Source organism: Sphaeramia orbicularis, chromosome 10, assembly GCF_902148855.1.
Source record: "Sphaeramia orbicularis chromosome 10, fSphaOr1.1, whole genome shotgun sequence".
Classification (NCBI taxonomy): Eukaryota; Metazoa; Chordata; class Actinopteri; order Kurtiformes; family Apogonidae; genus Sphaeramia; species Sphaeramia orbicularis.
In genome coordinates, this window is record NC_043966.1 from 47,375,636 (window position 1) to 47,393,781 (window position 18,146).

Consider the following 18,146-nt stretch of genomic DNA (forward strand, 5'->3'; position numbering starts at 1 on the left):
CTCTTGAGAGGATTCTTCATTTTTCATTTTTTCAGTGGCCACCATAAGGGAGAGGGATTAAATTTCTTACAATCGGGCAATTTGTTTCACTTTTTAGCTCCAGAAAAACAAAAATACAGTCCCCTGCCCTAAATTTTGTGTTGTCAGGATTGCTAGCTCCATATGCATTCCATTTCAGCATTTTCAGTGGTAGTGACATCTTTCACAGGCCTCATGGGTCTAGTGTTCACAGAGGATTGGACTGTGTGGGAAAGCAGAAGTGACACAGGGGACAAATTACACACATACTGTATATATACACACACAAACACACACACACACACATATACATATATATATATATATATATATATGTATGTATGTGTACATATATATATATATATATATATATATATATATACACACACACACATACATACATATATATATATATATACATATATATATAAATATATATACACACACACACATATATATATATATATATATATATATATATATATATATATATATATATATATATATATATATATATATATATATATACATATTATGGATGGTTTTTCTGGTCACATCCAAAACTGAGATTTGGGCAATTGTGTTTTAGGTACATGTTACACACAGAAACTACAAGATTAAATATGAAGTTTAATATAATGCAATGTAATGTAATGATGTTGTAATGAGTATTATTTAATGTTGTTAAGAGTGTGAGGTGAGAGCTTCACTTCACCTAAAACACTTTACGTTGTGACAGCTACATGCATGTTTCATATTCATTTAGTTTTTGTGTCGTCAGATTTATTTTTTCCAGTGTGGTGGGTGCTGTCCACTCATAAGGCAGAGTGTTAGACAGAATGTTAGACAAAGTTGTTAGGCACTCTAACACTGCCACAAACCACAGATCTCAGACAGTCATCTCCTACTGCAACATCCTCTTTCTGTGCCGTCTGTTGGCTGCTGTACTCAGGGCTGTCACAATAACAGCTGTCTTTAGACTGCTTCTTCAAAATGCTGGAGAAATATGTGCACAAAGGGTGAGTCTATATGTGAATTATATTCTATAGAAATATGTTGAAGTAAACAATCATAGAGTGAAGTTTTAGAATGTAAAAGTCATTATGAATGATTTGCTCTGGTGGTTATTGATAGTGATAGGGGATATAAATTGTGTGGAGACTGTGTTACTGGCCAACTTTAAGGCTGATGTCTTAATAAGCACTAATGACTTGGCTTTAACACATAGTCAACGACAGATTCACAATAACAATGTGGGAAAAGAACAGTAATATCTTTACTACTACAGACTCATTCTCAAAGGTTTTCATCTAAGACACTGTAGTGAATGTTGGTGGTTTTTATTGTGGATTTAATGCCGAAATTCACAGCAAGCCACAGAAACCTGCTGGTTTTGCAACATTGAAATGTTTATGTGAACGACATACATTGTATATGTTTTTTAATGTTACCACAGTGCAACACTAATTAAATATGTCCATAGTGAAACTACAACTGAAAGACATGAATATGAAATGCTTTCCACTAACATGACAGGACAAAACAAAGCAAAATATATCCCAAGACAACATTATTGTTTATTGTGACATTATGAGGTCATGGGCTGTGTATATGGTCAATAATAGTCATATCATCATCAGTGTTAAGAATTCAATCTTTTAAATTAGTGTTGATTAAGTTTTAATCACCCCCATGATGACAAAAACATTATCATGGTTCATTTCTTTTTGTGGTTTCTCTGCCTTTTTATAATTCAAAATTTTGTTGTGAGTCTTGAATTCCTAAATGTATATGTAGAACTTTCCCTTACATGTAGCAAAAATGTAAAATCAGCTTTTTGGATGCTGTTTATTCATTGTCTGATTCAGATTCAGATATTTTATTCATGCACTGAGAAAGAAAAATATATTATGCATGAGCAGTTTACAACAGATGTACATGAAAGGGAACCCCAAAGAAGCAAGAGGGCTTATAGATAGGGGACCCAAGCAACTGATCACATCCTCACCCACATATCCCCTCAACCCCCACCCCCCAACAAAGTACCTATGTATTCATCACCACCCACTGATACTCACACGCAGTCGACATACACCACACAAAACCACCCACGCAAGCATTCCCACGATCACACATCTTGTCTACCAGTTTTTATTTCTTTTTCTTTTTTTTTTTCTTTTTTTTTTATAGAAAGATATGCTGATGATAGTCCAAACATATGTGAAATTCTATATTTTGTATTGAAAAACAACACATTTTATATGGGGCTGTTGGTTCCTGAATCTTCCACACATTTGGTAAAAATGCTAATAAGACCTACACCATCTGAAAACCAAGGGAAAACCAAGATAAGATAACATCATAATCAAGTTTAGGTGAAATGGAAAGACTGAGGTCCTGAGATCATGGAAATAGTGGGGGATGTTCACCATAACTATGTATTTTATGTTTTTATTATTTTAATCGTTAACTTCTAACCCAGAGTGCATTTCAAACTCGTTTGTTGAAAGTCATGTTTGTTCTGCTGCTGTTCTTACCACATATGAATAGAACTTCACAGAAACAGCAACCACACACATGTGACAGGAACAAACATGAGCTTGACAACAGCTAAAATGGAACATAGATGATCTGTAAGGAACAAACCTACTGATAGCTTGCTGTTTCACTTTTAAAAAGAGAGATTCCATGATTTGCTGATCAATAAGAAAAATATATGATCAAAGAAACAAATGTAAATTTGTCAGGTGAGTGCTCTTGCTTTAGAACAAATGATCATCAACTGGCAGCCCACAGCCCACATCGAGCCCCCAGTGATTTCCATCCAGTCCTCTGAATGTTTAAAAATGGCAATGGCCAGTGCCACAGTACTGTGGCATGAAATATCGGGTTGTCTATTGTCACAGAGCCAATCAAATGTTAGCATTTGTATTGTGACAATAAGCAGTAACATTTTGTTGCCACAGAGCCAATCATGGATATCGTTACATGAACTCATTAGCCTCTTGTTGCCACAGTACTGTGATGATATATGGCGTATTCTCACCACAAATGTACACACAACAACAAAATTATGTCAATCTACATTGTCAGTGCCCTGAAATGGTATTTTTGGAGAACGGGTCCCAGAGCAGAAAAATCTCACAACGCCGCTCTCGCAATGCCATATGGCAAAACACCACTTTTTGGAAACGATGATGCCATAGTAGCATATGACCAGAAGAAGAACCCTGGATGTAACCTCATGTGCATGCTCACTGCATATTCTTCTGTGATTTTAGTGTATCCTGCTGTGTATCCTGTCTGTGTTCGTCTATAGTGCCACATATAGGTGTGGCATACATATCACATCATTTTAACCCAGTTTTCCCATTTCCACTTGGATGCAGATATTTCTAGAAACAATATGTGTATGGACACAAAACTTTTAGAATCCACAAAAGAAAAATACCATGAACGTTGTTATCTGGACGTAGCCTCTGCTAACTGGCACCCTAGCCTTTTCCTGTAACTGGATAGGCACATTGTAATGGTCAGAGTATGGGAACTGAATCCAATTGCAAGACCCGGAGACAGACGTAAAAGTTCACTGTGTTTATTAAACACAATAATAAATGACAATTCACAGACAATATTAATAAGCAGATCCTTGAAGGCAATGGGTCCCAGACTCTTCACAGGATCCAGAGACAGGACTGGAGATTGGGCTTCACCGCCAGGACTGGTAACATGCGTCGGTAACCCGACTAGGGGAAAACAGAGAATTGTCAGAGTCCAAACCAGGTCATACACGGGTAAGCAAACGGATAGGCAACAGGACATAAGGAACAGGCAGGCTCACGTACCAGTAAATCAGGCGAAAAGTCGAACACACGTGGAATCAGATGGAGGCAGAGGCACAGACAAGGGTTGGGCAAAAGGCAGGAGTCAAAAAGGCGATCCAGGTCAAAAAACAGGCAAACAGACAAACAAGATCCAAAAACGCTGGTAAGTATCACATGAAGGTAGAATACGAACTGGCACAGGACAGAGGGTAACACAGGGCTTAAGTACACAAGAGGGACAGGAGAAAACGAGACATAGGTGTAGCGAATCAGGGCGGGGAAAGGTAATCACACAGGTGGGAGTAATTGGGAACAGGAAGCAAAGACACCAGACATGACACACGAGGAGGACTTAACAAAATAAAACTGGAAATGACAGACAAAACCAGACTAACGTCTGGAGGCTGATGTGACACACATGGCATGTGCGATGCTTATTGCCACAATACTGTGGCATCAGGGTGATAGGCAGTCCCTCCAGGAATTTGCGATGTTGCGATCGCAACCAGTAATGCAAATTCAACCAATCACCACGAATTCTGTGCGGCGCTGCAATTTCGTCCCATCACCGCAAATTTTCCGCAAATTTGACCAATCACCTTAGCCCCCTATCTCCCACCCCCCTCTACGTGACATGTACGTCATCACGTTCACTTCCTTGTTGACGTTTGAGAAGATGAAGACATGTGTGATGCATAACACCCACATTTACCGACGAATATCACTGCCAAAGTTCATGCAAGTCAGTTTCCAGATGTGTTATACAAAAGTGGAGGTAAACTGTTCTGTGGTGGAACACAAACAAAAGTCGCCGCTCCACAGACTCTTTTCAACAGCAAAACATGCAAGAAGAACAGGTGAAACTGGAAGAGGGCAGACGAGACAAGTCACAATGACAAAGGCTGTTGTATCTAGAACAATAGTAGGAGCTGAAAGGATCAAGGTTAGCACGGATATACTCTTTAAGGCAATATAAGTGAAGAATAAATAACTTGTGGAGGCACGCTTTCCTTTTTCTGTATTGTGTGTGCGTGCGTGTGCGTGACGGAGTGCAAGCGCAAGTCTGTGTGTGGAGTTAAAAAACAAGCTCACAAACAAAAACAGTCATTACACTTGGTGTTAATATTAATGTTTACTCTGTTAGAAAGCAACCCAAGTTTGGCTGCCCTGTGAGAATGTGTCTGTGTGTGCATGTAACCCATCTAACCATGTAATGCATCTCACCCTAATCCTAAATATACTACTATATCATTAAAGAAGCAAAAGTCATGTGTTGTGTTGTATAAATGTGAGATGAGGGTGGGATTTAATAAGTTTTCTTCTTCCCACTCCTTTTTGAGCAGTACATATTGAATTTATTTTATTACCAGTGTACATGGCAATTGATATTTTGTCTTGATCACCTTTATTTATTAATGTATTTGCTCTGATATTAGTTCTTTTACACAAAAATGTTTATTTTTTTCTTCTGCTCAAAACGAATGAATGAATGAAAAAAAAGCCTGTTTTGTTTAAAATCATTGCTTCCTGGTGCTTTTTAAGGCTAAAAACACAAAAAAGACTCTTCTAGGTAATTTGCAAATGCCCATGTTCCAATGACTTTAATAAAAGAAGCCTCAAATCATTGCAACTTTCATCGCAATTTTTTTAAAGCTGCCACAAAATCAGGCATTATAGGCCACAACAATCACAAAAAAAGCCTGCAAAATCCTGGAGGGACTGGATAGATTGCCAGTTAACACATGATATAGCAAGGGTGCTGATTGGCTCTGTGGTAACAGATAAATGAGAAAGTTAGTCCCACAGTACTGTGGCAATAGTCACTTCTTTAAAAAAAAAAAAATAAAATGTGAGAAGTAAAATATACTGATATTTCAAATATCTAGCACTTTTCTAATTCTATATTGAAATAATACAAAAACAAATTAAATGTAAGTCATTTAGAATAATTTACCAGCTCCAGATGTGTGGCTCTTAAAAATAGACCATGTAGAAGAAGTGGAAGAAGCTGCCATGATGTCAGCCAGTGATTTTTGGACAAACATTTCAAAGCCAGTCATTAGTATTTTGGCATTTGTGTTGATGGTTGAATCAACCATATTCTGCCAAAAAAAAACCCTGATAGGATGGCTGAGGTGATGCCAAATGATAGTATGCGGACACTGTAAAACCACTACAAGCATTTTCATGAGAAAACCTATATGACGTGTTGATAACTTATCAGCCCAGTTTTATTCAATAAACAGAGGTTCTGAAATTCTATTTCAATAGGAGAGTGAGCTGTCAATCACAGCTATCAATTAAAGCCTCCTATTTGCCCAAAAATGACAATAACAGAGGAGTAAGATGAACATGGATCACATCACATATCAGAGGACCCACGTAAAAATAAATAAAAGCAGAATGGCTCTTGGAAATTCATAATTTACCTAACAATTTTAAATATAAGTTCTATGTAAGACAGAGCCAGATGTTTTTGTCACGACTGAACTCGGACGAGAGAACCCAAATGCAAGACTAGGAGGCCGAATTAAACTTCACAAAAAAATATTTAATAATGGACACAGAAAAAGAGTCGATGGTGGTCATCAGGAGAACCAGTATGCACCACCGCAGGCAAGGGGCAGACGTGTGGTAGATTGCCAGACGGATAGGTTCAAACTGGGTTTCTGAGCAGAGGCAAGCGACTAGGGACAGGCATAGATCAGTTACGAGTGTTACGCCCTAGTCTAGGGGTAAAAAAAAAGGTATAACATAAAATGACTCCCCACTCGATTCCCACTCCCAAGGAAGACCGTGACAAATAATGTTAAATTAAAACCAAGCAGCAGTTTATTTAATGTAGGGTGAGCAGTGACAAAAATAACAAACAAAACCAACTCAATCACTCTGTACTTCCCTAATAAAAATAAAAGAACAAAAATACACAGGACTAACCTGGCCTCCTAACTCAAAAACAGGAGAAAACGTGATGAAAATAAAATTGACTTCTCACCCTAAACAAGTGCTGCGGTGTCCATAAACTATTTACAATGTGCATAAATACAGAATTCAAAATGTCGAAACTCTCTCTCTCTCTAATAATGCGAAACTGGCGGCATTAGTTAGGAGCAAGGTGAGGACGAGGAGCAGGGCTGGGTTGTCGACAGGTGGTTTTAAAGGCGGACTCCGTCTTCCTCCACCAATTAGCGGCCTGTGCGCTCCAGGCTGGCCAATCCCCAGGACGCGCGTTCCACCAATCCAATACAGCCACCTGGACTTCAACACACATACATATATAGACAAATACACCACTGGCCCTCTACAGGCCAGGGTGGGATAACAGAACAAATAACAGATACACATATATACGACCTCAGGGTCGTAACAAGAGGCAGGCTGGGTCATACACAGAAAAGCAGGGAATCAGGCTGAGGCACATATGAGGGACAGGCAAAAAACAGAGTACCATAGCAGGCTAGGGTCGATCACAGGGTGAAGCAGGAGAGGCAGAGGTACTGGCAGGGGAAGACGAGGCTCGGAAAAACAGGCAGGCAGGAACAAACACCGGTAGGTATCTCACAAGAGAAGAATACAAACTGGCAAACTAAAGGAGAAAGCACACGGTACATATACACATTGGGAGAGGGAGACAACAAGACACAGGTGAAACACATTAGGGCAGGGGAAGGTAATCATATGAGTAGGAAAGGAGGGAACAGGAAGTAACGACACCAGACAAGACACAGCAGGGTGGATGCCAAAATAAAACAGGAAATAACAGGACAACATAAAAATACACTACTGTCTGGGAGCAGATGTGACAGTTTTTGGTTTCAGCATCTAGTGGCGGTCAGAATACCTCCACTCCCTTTGAAGTCATGGGCCCAATCCCATTTCACCTCTTGGCCCTTGCACTTGGCACTACTCCTTGAGATGGAGTTGCAAGGGGTAGAGTTTGAAACATTCCCCTATGAAATGAGACAACCCTTCAAGACCTATTACGTCATCAGCAGTCATTGATGCCGACAGATGCGACAACTTTGTTTCCGAAAAAATTCTCCCTACCATCAGCAGCTGTAACCGTCTGTGTTGCGTGGGCTTTGGGCATCGTTTTGTGGCAATCAACCGCAAATCACAGAAATGTGGTCGACGACACATTGAAACAGCAGTAAATGGTGAATCAATTGATTAAATTCTTTACAAAGACAATACATACATTTGTGTTTCTTTCATCACACTACTGCACTATTTTTGCTGTATAATAATATCATATTATAATAATATTTTGCTCCATCTTACCAATGATTTGAACAGAATTATGGGAGATTTCTCATACCCCTCTGGTCCTGAAAAATCTCCATTTCGATCGGTCGAAAAGCTGAATCCCATTTGATTGACAGCTGTTTTGAGATGTACTCCTTCACTTGACAGAGTTCAGTTTAATACCGTCACACATTTTGCTGTGAAATCGAGAGAGAAACCACTACGAAATTACTTGTTCATTTCTTGCACTGTGAATAAAACACACTCATTGTACTTCCTTGTCTCAATTTAACATAATTTCAACGTTTTCTTGTTTCATTTACATAATTTAATCATTTCTTGTTCGAGTTTAATATCGTTTTGTAGATAGTTAAATCAGTCATACTGTTGGCTAAGTCGGAGTGAACTAGCTATCTAGCAAGGTGCACATGATGGCAGACTGCTAATGTTGTCGACCTGATTTTGGCAAAGCAATCTGATAGTCTTCCTTATGAGGAGAAACTTTGAATTAAACAGCAGGGCAGATCAACACCTGACAAGACGCCTACTTGGTACGATAAGGTCACTGACCATTTTCTTGAAAAGGAACAGAGGGCGGAATTTATGTTTAAATAACTTGACAAATTTTTTGATGTAAGCCGACAATGAGCTTCCCCTGTCTGAAAGACGAGCAGCCGCCACTGGATTGGGCCATGGTCCTTACCCCTTTCTATAAATGCATTACCTGCAATTTGTTACTAGTGCAGCCAACACAACATGCTGCAGCCTTTTCCCAGCGATCAGGACACTATTAAAGTGTCAAAAATTGCTTAATTTGATTAATACCCAGCTGGTGAGTTGCTTTCTACAATATTTGTGGAATTACCGATTTTAACTATAACTCATCAGTAAACTGCCTCCTGGTGTTTCTGTCCTCTGCTCTCTGTTAAGACAGAAAGGCACACAGATGATATGGAGCATTAAAGTGTAATTTGAAACCTCTGCAATCAACATTGCATTAAGTAGCAAAGTATTCATGTGCACCTCATTACAATCTAAATCAAAAGTTTGTTCTAAAATGGCCACATGCTAAAAGAGTCTAAATGCATTTCTTTTTTTCCCTTTGACTTACATCTGCATCTATATAATATTCTTGTACAACTGCTCCCCAAACACTGCTTTGATCATTTTCAGTTTGTTTGTTTTTTTCAGGTTAGAACATGTAGCAGGTGGAACTAATGTTTTAGCGTTAGAGCACCCTGGACTCATTTTAGGGACGTACAACAAACAAATCTACTGCCATGGTGATCAGTCACTGAGCTAGACAAAGAGTTTAGGTTTGGAGAATGGACAAGGATTTTACTGGAAAAGAAAAATGTGCTATGTTTCTGTTTTTGCATAGTTTGCACTTAATGTTCTGACATGTGCAAAGTAAACGGGCTCATTGCAGCCACTGATATTGTTAAAATGTTTGTCTTTGTTACCAAATTTATTTGTTGTCCTAAAAAAAGTAACTTCATTGTCATAGTTGTAAGATAATTGCGCATTTCCTATTTTTACTTGGAAAAATATTGTCCCAGGGAGTACTCCTGCTGAGTTTGTATTTGTTTGTATGCAAAAATCTAAGGTATTTTTAATTTGCACAACAAATTATTCAAGGAAAAACAAAAAGTATTGTTACAATATTGATGTTTCTTTCAATAAAAGTTATAATTGCACCACTGTTACAATGTTGTTGAGGTTGAGGGGGGCCTGAAGATTTTTCGTCCTCAAAAGGGGGGCACGACAGAAAAAGATTGAGAGCCACTGACTTAATCCAAGATTTTGGAGTTTAAATGCAAAGTTTATATAAACTTCATGCATTTTCTTCCCTGTTGAGATTCAGTGTGGTCTATACCAGGTTGGCTTTGACTCAATAATCCATGTCTTCAATCTTTAGAGAAGCTCATAAAGCACAGCTGGTGGCGCTGACATGTACAATATTAATATTGTATAATGTATAGTGTTAACATATATTACATGTCTGTTGGATTCACATTGCAGTTCGTGGCAGAGGTAGGTTGTGATGCAGATGTTAATCAGGCCTCCTTCCTCTTTTTTTAAGCAATCACACATAAATCATTGCTAGTAAAATGCTTCCATTACTGGGCAGGGAGCAAAGAAGGGAAGGAAGCCCTTCTTGATCTGGCTCTAGAAACAGACACCAAAGTGCTTTTGATATTCAGTTGCAGGGCACTAAAGATGTCCATTTTCACTTTTGTCTCAACAGTGAAAAGACTTCAGGGACAAGAACTAGACGTTGCATTTATTTTTTATTTGTGTGCCTCATGATGGGAACGTTAATGTTTGCTTTCTATAATGCAAACTACCAAGTGTCTTGGTCTTTTGGAGCATGGACATCCAGCTCATGGCAAACCAGTTCTGACACCAATATGACAACAGTTTACAGTGTAAGTCTATGCAACCTGCATTTAATTATGTTAAAACAAAATCACTTATCACAGTGACAAGCAAATAGAACATGAGATGCAAATGTCATGAATCAATGCATGGCAGAGTCGTTGATGAGGCTGTACAGCCAGTATACTGTACATCAGGTACTTTCAAATGTAAAGGGCATTTTATGTAAAATTTTCATTAATAAAGCAATCTTTACAAAAGTACTTCCAGTACGCTTCCCAAGTACTTCCTCTTCACCACTCTGCTGCTCACAGTTTTTAATGGGCAAAGTTTTTTTTACAGTGGAATTAAATTCCTATTTGTTCTACTGTTGTAAATTTCTAAATTATATATGTAAAATATCAAAACTGAGTATCCTTATAAAGTAGATGCTTCATTACTTTTAATGATAATTGGTAAATTACAAAAATACTTTCTGTACATTTTACTGAACCTTACTCATTTGTCTTTGGTGCTAGGGTGAAAAGTGGCATTGTCTGAGAATTGATTGTAATTGTTAAAGGAGCACTGTGTAAGGATTGCAGATGCTTGTGTGTTAATGTGAAGTGTGTGTTGGCTTCTGTTTTGTGTTGGGAACCAGGTGTTTGTTGACATTTGTTACCTAATAAGCTATGTTTGTGACTGTTTCAGTTGCCTACATCCATAGTATCCATAGCCTAACTAATTTTTATGTGGAGGACTGATTTTTTGTGAAAATCCCTATTTTCTGCTCCTCTGCACCAGCAACACTGAATGTCATTAACTACTGTTAGCTTTGCAATGTAGTTAACCAATGTCAAGACAACTCCAGTTCCCAGGATGATACTTTATATCCAACACACACTTCATTGTAGCCTACAACTACACACACATCTTTACTTAAGTTTTTTAACAGCAGAAATGAAGGGTTACTCCTGAACAACACCATCTCTTTTTTGTACAGGACTTGCACGGGTCAGTGGACTCTGAGTACCCTGTGACATATCCATACAACAGTAGATTTCTTTTAGATGAACCAGACAGATGCAGGCAGGAAAGCCCATTTTTGGTTCTTATGATCCCAGTGGCACCTCACAACAAGGAGGCCCGTGATGCTATCCGCAAAACCTGGGGCAAAGAGACCATGGTGCTGGGTCGAGTGGTCAGCCATTACTTCTTACTGGGACGGACCAAAGAAGAAGACAGCTCAGACCCCTTGGAGCAGGAGGTGAGTATTATCAAAAAATTCACAAAAACAATTCACCTCAAAAACAATTCACCTCTGTTCTAGCCACTATGGAAAATTCACTAGTTCTGTATCATTATCATTATCTACTCATGCTGTTTTCTCAGTTACAGGTATGGACAAAAATAGGACCAATGGCCCTGTAGCTTACCGGCCAAATTAAAAGCTTTGGGAAATATATCCAGATGCCATTCACTGTCACCCAGTTATGTGTATTTATTATATTACAGAAATAGCCCAAGTTTTGGTCATATTCCAATCAGATCTGTAAAAAATTCAAATTCCAACTTGATATCATTGATACTTACTGATTTATTGGATGAATCCACTTCCTATGATGGGGAAATTTTTCAAAGTCGCACCAAATCCAGAATCAGATCCGGATCGAAATAATTTCAGTACCTTGTGTTGACATCGTCATAAAGAAGCTGTATACCAAGTTTGAAGTCAATCAGAACTGTAGTTTGGGAGAAAAAGACATTTGAAATTTTTTCCCTATAAGAGCCCATGTTAAATTTTCTGTAAGTTTCCGGATCCAGAAGAAGATCCAGATCAACATGTGGCCATTATGTTTTGGTCATCTCCCATCAGGGCTGTACTTTAGAAATTTCAACTTGATATCATTTATATTTACTGAGTTATTGCATCGATCCACTTCCTATCTCTCATAATGGGGAAATTTTTCAAAGTCACACCAAATCCAGAATCGTATCCGGATCCAAATAATTTCACTAACTTTTGTTGACATCATCATAAGGAAGTTGTATACCAATTTTGAAGTCAATAGTCATGGAGATTCTTGATAGCAGTGGCAGCTGCTCGTCTTTCAGAGAGGGGAAGCTAATTGTTGGCTTACATCAAAAAAATTGTCAAGTTATTTAAACATAAATTCAGCCCTCCATTCCATTAGCATTGTCTGCCATCATGTGCACCTTGCTAGATAGCTAGTTCACTCTGACCTAGCCAACAATATGATTGATTTAACTATCTACAAAACGATACTAAACTCGAACAAGAAATTATTAAATTACATAACTGAAACAAGAAAACGTTGAAATTATGTTAAATTGAAACAAGGAAGTACAATGAGTGTGTTTTATTTACAGTGCAAGAAATGAACAAGTAATTTCATTGTGGTTTCTCTCTCGATTTCACAAGCAGAATGCGCAACAGTATTAAACTGACCTCTGTCAAGTGAAGGAGTATATCTCAAATAGCTGTCAATCAAACGGGATTCAGCCTTTCAACTGATCCTCCAATCACCACGTGGAAGCCCAGCATCCAGCCCAGCCGAGGTCCACCCACAGCTCCACTCACCCCCAGAGACGCTGAGCGTCCGGGGGCGGGACAACATTGTGGCATTTATCCAATTACCGTCCAGTTTTGAGGCAGTGAAAAAAACTGTTCCAGGAAGTCCCATTGAAATGCATGGACGCTGAGCGTCTACGGGCAAATGCACTGATCATATGAGAAAACAGCACAACGGGAATGTATGAGAAGTTAACAATACCGAGTCTGTTGATTTGTAATAAAGCTGATTCTGAACAAACTCGTCTGTGAGATGAACGTGTTCTAAAACATTTGTAGTCATTGATTACAGTTATATGTTTTTTTAAATCTGATTTATTTTTCCAGAAGAAATTAATCTGGAACTAAAGTACTTTCTCTTCTGTTTACATGAAAATGTTAAACCCGAATGAAGGTTTACATGAGAAATGTTTATTCGGTTCTCGCAGCCCTACTGTTACCTTAGCTTAGCATAGTCACTGCATTTCCATGGTCACACGTAGCCAGTTTTTTAAAGGTGATTTGTAGTATTTTGTAAGTGATTTTGTGAAATCCAATTCTCCCTAATTATTTCTTTAGATCTGCGACTTACTGCACTCACACAATCTTGGGACTGTTGTGTTGACAGAAGTTGGAAAATCTTTTTGTTTGAAGGGATGCATGCGCTAAATTAACTTTGCTTTACCGTTTTAGCTTTGCATTAGTTTTTATTTGCCAAGATTTTATTACTGCAGTAAGTTACATTGTCATGATTTGAGCCTCAATTTGTGACCATATTGACCCAACCGGACTAAAGTAATGATTAGGGAGAACTGAATCTCACAAAATCACTCATAAAATACTACAAATCACCTAAAGCCTGGCTACGTCTGACCATAGGAATGAAGCAATTATGCTAAACTAGGCTAAGCTAAGCTAACGGAAAGGCTGCAAGAACAAGGCAGTCAGTGCACTGCAGTGCAAACTGTTTTGCCCACTTATCTAACTCATTAGTGCATGACAAATTAATTAATAAAACTAGTGATGAACTATTCCGTTTGGGTTTTAGAGGCTGGTAGATACCATCAGAATAGCCCACTGTAATGGTTTGGGTTGACTATACTGCATTGCATATTCCTCCGCCAACGCAGAATGTGTGCATCTGCGCACAGACGGACAGGACGAGACAACGAGCATGCGCAGACTGGCAGGAAAAAAGTCCAAACGGAATAAAGGGTTTACATGTCCGAGGAATAATTTCAACCAGATTCAAACGTGGATTAAACCAGTGACTTTAATCGGGTTTAAAATTTAATCCAAACTTTTCTTTTTCAACTGGAATAAGGTGTTTACATGGGCATCTGAAATAGGATCTAACCTTTAATCAGTTTAAACCAGAAATAAAAGTTGTCATGTAAATGCACGGAATGAAATGTCAACACAACCGTACATATTTGACCATTTAATTTTCGTAATTTTAGGGGAAGCTGAGCTTCCCTTACAGTCTTTGAGAAATCGCCTCTGCTTGATAGTCTTATGTTTACCACAATTAGACAAAAAAATCCCCACCTTGGTCAGATATATTTGTTTGTTATCCATCCATTCTGCCTATGGCAAATGGCTTAATATTTGGCAGAGTATTCTTTATACAGTTCAGTGGCGATTTCTCATAGACTGCAAGGGAAGCCCGGCTTCCCGTAAAATTACAAAAATTAAATGGTTAAATATTTACAGTTGTGTTGACATTTCATTGACTACAAATGTGTTAGCACACATTCATCTCAAAGATGAGTTCGTTCAGAATCAGCTTTATCACAAATCAACGGACTCAATGTTGTTCACATCTCATACATTCCCGTTGCGCTGTTTTCTCATTTGATCTCTGCTCAGTGCATTTGCCCGTAGACGCCGGGCATCTATGGGCTTCAATGGGACTGAGTGGAACAGTTTTTTTCATTGCCTCAAAACTGGACAGTAATTGGATAAATGCCATGATGTTGTCCCGCCCCCGGACGCCGGGCATCTCTGGGGGTGAATGGAGCTGTGGGCGGAGCTCGGCAGGGCTGGACACCAGAATCCCACGTGCTGTTTGGAGGATCAATCGAAAGGCTGAATCCCGTTTGATTGACGGCTAGTTTGAGATCTACTCCTTCACTGACACAGTTCAGTTTAATACCGTCGCTCATTCTGCTGTAAAATCAAGAGAGGAACCACTACGAAATTACTTGTTCATTTGTTGCACTGTAAATACAACACACTCATCGGACTTCCTTGTTTCAATTTAACATAATTTCAGCGTTTTCTTGTTTCAGTTACATAATTTAATCATTTATTGTTCGAGTTTAATATCATTTTGTAGATAGTTAAATCAATCAAACTGTCGGCTAGGTCGGAGTGAAAGGAGAGTCTCTTGTTTAAAAAGGCTGAAGTCTTACACCCACAACACAATGGGCCAAGGCAATCTAAGCGGCCTAGCTCTGCTGGACATTCAGAGGACACTGGTCCAGTCCCTGGAAAAGACGCCTACTTGGTACGATAAGGTCACTGACCATTTTCTTAAAAACGAACGGGAGGACGAATTTATGTTTACATAACTTGACTTTTTTTTTTTTTTTTTTTTTTATGTAAGCCGACAATGAGCTTCCCCTGTCTGAAAGACAAGCAGCCGCCACTGGTACAGTTGTATGTAGGTTTCTTAAAAATGATATCCATCTCCCTCTTTCAGATCTTAGAAGAAAGCCAACAACACCATGACCTTCTCCAGAGTGATTTCTTGGACTGCTACAAGAACCTCACAATTAAAACCATGGTCATGTTCAAATGGCTCAGCACCCACTGCCCTAATACCTCCTATGGCATGAAGGTAGACTCGGACATGTTCCTCAATGTTCACAACCTCGTGAACATGCTTTTGGAAGCTCCCCTACATCTTTACATGACAGGAATGGTGGTAAAAGGTGCCCATGTCATTCGAGACAATACATCAAAGTGGTACATGCCTCATTCTGCCTTCTCTGAGTCTATCTACCCACCTTACACCATGGGACTGGGCTATGTGTTCTCACTGGATTTACCCAAGAAGATAGTAGAGGCATCAGTACATGTTGAAGCTGTTTATATTGAAGATGTGTATGTTGGGCTTTGTCTGAGACATTTGGGGATTGCACTGACAGATCCTCCCAATAGCCATTTGTTTAGAACATCAATGCCCTATACTGTGAGTAACTGTTACTGGACCAGTGTCATTACAACAATACTAGACAGCGCTGGACAGCTTTTGGATATATGGGAGAAATATCGGACTGCAGTAGGAAACTGTTAAAAAGTGTTACAACTTCCTTACAAAATGTCAGCTTTCTTATGATACATCCTGAGACTGCAACGCCTTCAGTTGCACAACTACAATTACAACATCAGTATGAAAACCAACATTTTATGCATATGTTGTGGCTATGCAATGTGCTCATATCAGAAATGCCAAATGTTCAACAATTAGAATGTTTGTACACGTTATTTAGCACTCTGGATTAAGTATATTCATACTGCAAAAATTATTGTAGGTATTTATAGACTGAATCCAGTAATTATTTATACAATATAACAAGTTAGAGGGGCTTTTCGCCCATTTAATGAGTTTCTGATGACAATTTACGTATGAGCAATGCTTGCACAGTGGTATGTCGATCTTGAATGATGATTACAGTTTGTAAAAACTATGAAGGGTGATGCTGAAGGGCTGATTGAGATTGAATAATTAAAGCTTCTGCATTCGTATATGGTCAGATATGATACTTGTCAGGGATTCAGTTTATGACTTTATTTTAGTCTTCAGAAGGATTATTTACAGGATGAACGGATCAGATGTTGACATGGATCAGATTATGTAAATGTTAAACAAAGGAAAACAATAGTTCCATTATTAAAACAATTTCAAACATACTTAAGAAGACTCAAATAAACACAACTTACTCAGAGCATCTATATCCAGTCAACGCATTACACCTAGTCTCTTACTCAGGCCGTATGCTCCATCAAACAAAGAAAAAGAGGATGTGCTGGGCCTGATCTTTCTTAAAGACCCTTTAGGGTTTAAAGGGAAAGATGGCGCACGCTCTGCTACGACAGCACTGACTGTACACTACGTCTTCTGTGTTTTTTGTGTCTTTTTACGTACGTTTTATGTGCCTATTCTGTGTAATTGTTACACCACACATGGGTTAAATCGGACTGTTCAGCCATGACAAGCTACGAAGTGATCGCCGTCCTCCTTTTAATCCTATGGCTGATCTGCGATAGCCTCGCACTACAGCCCGACACCGGCGACCGGCCACTCACCTACAGCCGAGATGAACTCCTGCTACATCGAGCCTCACTGTGGAGTAACACCAAGCCTGCCGTGGTCCTACTATCGGAGCTTCGGCCGAGGAAAAGGGGAAAGCGCGGAGGTATCCGAAGCCGGGTAAGGAGACGTCCCTTTAAACCTCCCCTCCCGACCATCATCATGTCCAATGTAAGATCACTCCGTAATAAGATGGATCCACTACACGCAAGATGCCGATTTGAAAGGGCCTTCAGGGATATCTGTATCATCGCTCTCTGTGAGACCTGGCTGGACGAGTCGGTTCCCGACTCTGAGGTGAGCCTAGACAACTTCACCATCATCAGGTCCGACAGGACAAGGCACTCGGGGAAGACGCGAGGCGGTGGGGTCTGCCTTTACATCAATGGCAGGTGGTGTACTAACATCAAAGTGCACCGTAAAGTGTGCACACCTAACCTGGAGTTGCTGACCCTCTCCCTCCGTGCTTTCTACCTCCCCCGGGAATTTCCAACTGTTGTGGTCAGCTGTGTCTATGTAGCCCCCAGCGCTAACATCAACACGGCAGCGGAGCTAATAGCCGAGGATGCTAATGCTATGTTAGCTAAGTACCCCGGGGCTCCACTGCTTATCTTGGGGGACTTTAACGGATGCAGACTGGACAATGTGTTACCATCTTTCCAACAGTATGTAGATATTCCAACAAGAAGGGGAAACATACTGGATTTATGTTACGGGAACATCACCGATGCCTTCCGTGCCCGTTCATATCCACCGCTCGGAGCCGCTGACTACAACGTCATCTGTTTACTTCCGCTCGACAAACAGGAAC

The 18,146-nt window shown here is 39.4% G+C and overlaps 1 protein-coding gene across 2 annotated transcripts; it reads left to right on the forward strand.

Annotated features, from left to right (window-relative positions):
- Nucleotides 1–886: 886 nt before the first annotated feature.
- Nucleotides 887–16,343, forward strand: LOC115426588 (beta-1,3-galactosyltransferase 2-like). Of its 2 annotated transcripts, XM_030144688.1 has the most exons (4): nt 887–1,037; nt 10,336–10,516; nt 11,449–11,712; nt 15,722–16,343. In XM_030144688.1, the coding sequence occupies exons 1-4, from the start codon at nt 1,012–1,014 to the stop codon at nt 16,316–16,318; spliced, it is 1,068 nt and encodes a 355-aa protein (XP_030000548.1). In that variant the 5' UTR covers nt 887–1,011; the 3' UTR covers nt 16,319–16,343. The 2 variants fall into 2 exon arrangements, with proteins under 2 accessions (XP_030000548.1, XP_030000549.1); XM_030144689.1 differs by lacking the exon at nt 10,336–10,516 and having other exon boundaries at nt 11,570–11,712.
- Nucleotides 16,344–18,146: the final 1,803 nt, after the last annotated feature.

Bases quoted from the DNA above. Each gene is read 5' to 3' on its own strand.
- LOC115426588 (XM_030144688.1), top strand. From the start codon at position 1,012: ATGCTGGAGAAATATGTGCACAAAGG. The intron at 10,517-11,448 runs GTAAGTCTATGC...TTTTTTGTACAG, and splicing joins ATATGACAACAGTTTACAGT to GACTTGCACGGGTCAGTGGA. The intron at 11,713-15,721 runs GTGAGTATTATC...TCCCTCTTTCAG, and splicing joins CAGACCCCTTGGAGCAGGAG to ATCTTAGAAGAAAGCCAACA.